Source organism: Copadichromis virginalis, linkage group LG3 (assembly GCF_057382275.1).
Source record: "Copadichromis virginalis isolate Kocher_CV1m ecotype Utaka linkage group LG3, C_Virginalis_male_GT1.1, whole genome shotgun sequence".
In the NCBI taxonomy this organism is placed as follows: Eukaryota; Metazoa; Chordata; class Actinopteri; order Cichliformes; family Cichlidae; genus Copadichromis; species Copadichromis virginalis.
In genome coordinates, this window is record NC_140620.1 from 55102814 (window position 1) to 55108813 (window position 6000).

The window sequence follows — 6000 nt, forward strand, 5'->3', positions numbered from 1 at the left end:
GGTTACAAATGATCTTCTTATGGCCTCTGACAGTGGACTCATCTCTGTGCTTGTCCTGCTAGACCTCAGTGCAGCGTTCGATACTGTCGACCCTAATATCCTATTAGAGCGATTAGAGCATGCTGTAGGTATTACAGGTGGTTTGTACTGCAGTGGTTTGTATCATATCTATCTAATAGACTCCAATTTGTTCATGTAAATGGAGAGTCCTCTTCACACACTGAGGTTAATTATGGAGTTCCACAGGGTTCAGTACTGGGACCAATTCTGTTTACACTATACATGCTTCCCTTAGGCAGCATCATTAGAAGACATAACATACATTTTCACTGCTATGCAGATGACACCCAGCTCTATCTGTCCATGAAGCCAGATAACACACACCAATTAGCTAAACTGCAGGAATGTCTTAAAGACATGCCGGGGGATTCCCATGATGCATTGAGTTTTTCCTTTCCAGTCACCTTTCTCACTCACTATGTATTAATAGACCTCTCTGCATTGAATCATATCTGTTATTAACCTCTGTCTCTCTTCCACAGCATGTCTTTATCCTGTCTTCCTTCTCTCACCCCAACCGGTCGCAGCAGATGGCCCCGCCCCTCCCTGAGCCTGGTTCTGCGGGAGGTTTCTTCCTGTTAAAAGGGAGTTTTTCCTTCCCACTGTCGCTAAAGTGCTTGCTCATAGAGGGTCATATGATTGTTGGGTTTTTCTCTGTATCTACTGTACAATATAAAGCACCTTGAGGCGACTTTTGTTGTGATTTGGCGCTATATAAATAAAATTGAATTGAATTGTAAGTCTTAGGAATGCGATAATTTGAGAACAAGGCGCGGTGAATTTAGAAATTTATACCATTTGATTATCTACAAGTAGGACTAGCTCTGGTGGTCATCAATATTTTTTTTATTGTTATACTTTCTAAAAAGTTTGATCTTAATCCTCTTTACTCAGATGGAAATAGTCCCAACAACTGCTGCTGAAAGTTGTACCAAGAAGAATTAAAGCAAAACTCATGGAGTCATATGGACTGCTCAACGATTGTTTTAGCGTTTTTTTTGTGGTCATAATATTTTGTGACATATATTTTTTTAAAACTTTTGGGCGAGGGGGATGTAGAAGTTGGTTTTGTTAACAGTGTCATGCTTTGAGCTGCATCGCTGGGCTAAACCGCAGCTTCATTTCCTGTCAATGTAACCGAATGGAAAGTTCTGTCAGAGGCATTTTCAGCAATTTTTGAAACCACATCCACCCTCCCTCTTTCACACCAATGACACCCTATCTACCTTTAAAAAAAGTATTGATCTTGATAAATGTAACAGCACACCACCTAATATTTAGAAGCCCTTGCTTGCATCTGAAGAGCAGCTGTTGTCTTTATCGTCATCATCATCAACTCCTGAGGAATCATAATGAAAACCGCTCAGTTCCTTTTGCTGTGCATCCTTGGAGCTGCTTTGTTGCCTGCAGTTAACTGCAACAGTAAGATTACCTTAAGTGTCATCATTAAAAGAGAAGTTTTATTTTTTGAGTAAGTCTAATGAAATGTCTTTTTCCTCAGATGCAAATGGTCCCGACACCTGCTGTTTCAAGTTGTACCCGGGAAGAATTCAAGCAAACCTCATCAAGTCGTATCGACTGACTGATCACCGATGCCCAAAGTCTGCCATCATGTAAGTGAAGAAAACTGGGTTTATTTTATTTTCATAATGTTTAACACAAATACTGAAAATACTGTAATGAAAATTATGCAGTATGATCATTGTAACTGCAGAGTTTCTGGACAATTAAAAATTGTCATTTTACACATGATGCTCAGGACATAGTATGAGTTTGATACTTTTTATTTGAACTTGTATTTGTTCTCCTACTATTGTCTTTTAATTTTATCCTGTAAATGTTCAAGAAAAATGCACAAACTTGTTTTCATAATTTGATCAATTTTACGTGGATGTTTGGCTATTTTGCTTGTAAATTGTTTGAAATACACATTTAAGTGTTTATATTATGACATTTTGTCTACTGGTCATTTAAAAAAAAAAAAAAAAGTACATATTCGGGCATTCGAAACCACTGAACGGCTACCCTGAGGTACCCCTGAGCAAGGTAACGTCTCTTCACACTGCTCCCCGGATGCCTGATTGGTGGCTGCCCACTGCTTCACTAGAGTGAATGGGTTAAATGCAGAGAGTAATTTCCCTACTGGGATAAATAAAGTATACATTATTATTATTATTATTATTATTGTTATTTTTACAACATATTTACTGAGAGAATTTTGAAGCTTATTTAAAATTCAGATTTCTGAATTTCCACCTCTTTGTTTCAGCTTCATTACCAAAAAGTCTCGTTCAGTGTGTGTGGATGCGTCTGCCTCCTGGACCCAACGCATCATGAAAAGACTGGACCAGAGCTCTTTCTGAACCAGCTGCCTGCTCATCCTTACACATTGCTCTGCTTTGTCAGATAATATCATATAAAACGCATGCAAACTTGAGTTTTTATAATGACAGTTCTTTTACATGTGGTCCAAAGTTTATCTTTCAAGCGATTATAAGCCTGAAATAATCCACTGAACAGTCACGCCCTTTGATTGTGTAATGTCTCGTGGATGCTTTGTGCTATATATATTATGCTCCAAAATAAACACCTCACAAATACGACAGAGTCTGAAACTTTTTGTCTCTTCTTCGTTTCTTTGAAGCTTTAAGACTTGTCAAGTCTAATTTTCCTTTGATACAGTTTAAAATAAGGTTTTCTAAATAAATAACACATTTTATCAAATGTTCTGATGGAATATTTAGCAGTAATATATACAGTGATGAAGGATCGGGGCCTGTGGGGGTGGGGGATCCGGGGTAAGGGTAACATGTCCACACTCCTCTTCACACAGTCTGTGACTCACTCAAACCCACTCAACACTGGAATCCACTCATGTTCATCTAACAGGGTCCACCAGAAACAAGAAGGGGTCCAGGAAGATCTGTACAGAGAAAGGTTAGGAAAGGTTCGTTAGAAAAACATGAACAGATTCAAAAAGAGCACCGGGGCTACACTAACTGAGGTAAATGCAAAAATGCAGTGAAAAACGTCACCTCGCCGTTGGCTTACGTAGTGGCAGGAGCGTGCAAGGTGCTTTGAGTACCTGCAGTCTGACTAATCTTGTTCCAGAGTGCATCTATAGTAAAACTGACCTGTCTCATTCTTTCATTTAGAAGTTGATTTTGTGCTTTCCATAGTGCAAACTAGTGATGGCCCGCTTGAAGCTGACGCTCCGGAGCGTGTGTCGAAAAAAACAACACACTGGTTCAGAAGCACTGTGTCGAGGCTTGCTTCGTTTGGCAAAAGTCACGTGACCAGTGACGTCCGAAGCTTCATTACGCACGTAACTGCTTCGGTACCTGATTCAAACAGATATAAGGAAGTGAATCATCCACGGGATTCGTGGAGTGTGTTGATGGTGACAGATAGCGACGAGGTGATCATTCCACTGACAGATATGGAGCCAGCGAGGAAGAGAGGACGTTCTGGCGTGTGGGAATATTTTGAGTTGATTTTGCTCAATTCATTTTATCTGCCGAAGTGAAAAACTTGAAATGTCCAAAATCATGTTTTCATAATGTAAATATCATTACAGCATATGACTTTAGGAACACTTCCATGTGAATTAAAGCTGATGAAGACTACAAAAATGTATTTGACACTATACGTACATGACATTGCTACACAGTTTAGAAAATCATTTTGTTTATTGTTTTTAGGTGATAGTCTGCAGGACCCAGGAATACCTGCATATCTACCAACTTGCAGTGTAGTTCCTGCACTCCACAGCCTCTTCTGTTCCATGCAAGTGGATTTTCTTCAGGGCAGGAGAAACTATTTCTAAGAAAAGAAACAGACTCAGCCAGCGCACAGTAACACTAATCCTCTTGTTAACTGTAAATAACAAAAGGGCTACCTTACATTGATCATGTTTTTACTTTGCAAGTTCTTGATTAGGGGTGGGTTTTGATTATCGCCTTTCTGATTACAATCCATGCTAAATTGAATAAAGTGATATTGATTCATTAAAATCCCTTGTCGATTTGTAAATTAACGTTATTATGCCTGAAACGCCAGCATCTCAGGTTAAACCTCACAAACATGTCGTCAAACACCATGCAGCTAAAACAGTAACTGGGAGCAGGTTTACGGATTCTGCATACAAACGTGAACACAGAGCGCGGACCCGACGCGTCAGAGACAGATTTTGATGTGTCGGCGGGTCCGCGCTGTGTTTGCCTCTTTTTTCTTCGCTGGCTTCTGCAGCTGCAGGTTTCATAACTCTCTGTTTACATCTCTAATTAAGTCTCAGATGTGTCAGCTTTCTTTTAATAGATACGAAATTATGGATATATACTGTTAAATGATCAGACTTGTAATATTTCTGACTGAGGCAAAACTTTCCAGATTCCAATCAAATTGAATCGGATCCTGTATCGAATCAAAATGATTCTACAAATCAGTGACGATGCAGCCCTACTCAGCTTCCTAAGCATTTTCCCTTTCCAGTTCACAATCAATCCCACCCCTAGGTCAAAAATATGTATAGGACAATTGGCCTAATCTAATATTTTGTATGAACCTGTCCAGCTGGACAGCTGTCCAGTGATTAAACGACAAGTAGATGGAGGCAGGACTTCACAGCAGGGGCATACTCCATAATGTGCTGTGCATTCTCATATGTATATTATATATATTGCTCACTTATTGTATTTACCAACATCAAGGAGTTATGAGCAAAGAAAGGCCACCATAGTGCATGTTTAAATAGGGAAAGTTTATTGATCAAAATGTATTACGCAGATACGCATTACATTTTTTTCAGCCCCCCAATCGAGAAAACAAAACCAATTACATGTTCAAAGCAACGGAACGGTGGCCCAATATCAGAGAGAACTCCACTCTTGAGTGAGCAGTGATAATTGAGCAGTCAGTTTTATTTTGCAGATTCAAGCTGCTCTTCAAAATTTTCACCACCAGATGTCACCGGAGAGGACTGTGTTGAAAAGCTTCGAGTAATGAACCGTTTTTCAATACAAGCTTCAGTGCTTCGGAAAGCTTCATTTGGCCATCACTAGTCTATAGATACCCAAAATGCAGGACTCAGACTCAGGGGATGAACTCAAAATCACAGCTTTAATTGCTAGTCACAGAAAACGAGCATACAAAATTAAACTGGGAAAATATAAACTCACACCTTGCAGAGAGGCACACGAAGAAACACACAGCTTAAGGGACGACGCAGCACTGCCTCAGAGAAACACAGGGTTTAAATACAATGGGAAGTAACGAGGGGAATGAGACACAGAAGGAGAGCACAGCTGGGAGAAATCAGAACTGACGAGACAAGGGAGCAAAGTAGGATACACTCACATGAGACACAGACCTTCAAAGTAAAACAGGAATTAGCACAGATGCAAACTAGACTAGGGGAGACAGAGCAACTAAGAAACACAGAGGGCAGCTACCAAATACTCAGAACTAAACAGAATACAAGAAAACCAAACTAAGACACTACACTAAAGAATACGCTGGGACAACAAAGAGAACTAAGAACATAATACAAAAAACTCAGAGGCACAAGAAACTCAAAACACTGGGTCACTGACCCAGGACCGTGACAACCTGTTTATTTTTTGTTTTTTTTTTTAAAAAATCATGCCCTTGCTTTGTCACACTGAATCATGTTGAAAAGATATATTTTCATGGCTCCCCCCATTACCATTTCCTTGTACTTCTTTCTACCAGTCTATTTTATTTTGTGACATTAACATCTTAAATGTACCCCACTAGTTTAATTATTAATAGCTGTGTTAGTATTTATAATGCTTTTTTTTTTATCATGTGCAGATCTACCAAGGGTCAGTGGCACAGTTCACCCTTTGTGGTAAGTTATAACACTTCATATGTGGTCACATAAGTAAGTTGTTTCATTCAATTCAATTCAATTCAACTTTT

General features: G+C 39.4%; 1 protein-coding gene across 1 annotated transcript; it reads left to right on the plus strand.

Annotated features, from left to right (window-relative positions):
* Positions 1 to 1288: 1288 nt before the first annotated feature.
* LOC146715336 (eotaxin-like) lies at positions 1289 to 2437 on the plus strand. The gene is made up of 3 exons (XM_085451742.1): positions 1289 to 1482; positions 1562 to 1673; positions 2330 to 2437. Exons 1-3 carry the CDS (start codon positions 1413 to 1415, stop codon positions 2421 to 2423), a joined length of 276 nt encoding a protein of 91 aa, XP_085307868.1. The 5' UTR covers positions 1289 to 1412; the 3' UTR covers positions 2424 to 2437.
* Positions 2438 to 6000: the final 3563 nt, after the last annotated feature.

Bases quoted from the DNA above. Each gene is read 5' to 3' on its own strand.
- LOC146715336 (XM_085451742.1), top strand. From the start codon at position 1,413: ATGAAAACCGCTCAGTTCCTTTTGCTGTGCATCCTTGGAGCTGCTTTG. The intron at 1,483-1,561 runs GTAAGATTACCT...CTTTTTCCTCAG, and splicing joins GCCTGCAGTTAACTGCAACA to ATGCAAATGGTCCCGACACC. The intron at 1,674-2,329 runs GTAAGTGAAGAA...TCTTTGTTTCAG, and splicing joins TGCCCAAAGTCTGCCATCAT to CTTCATTACCAAAAAGTCTC.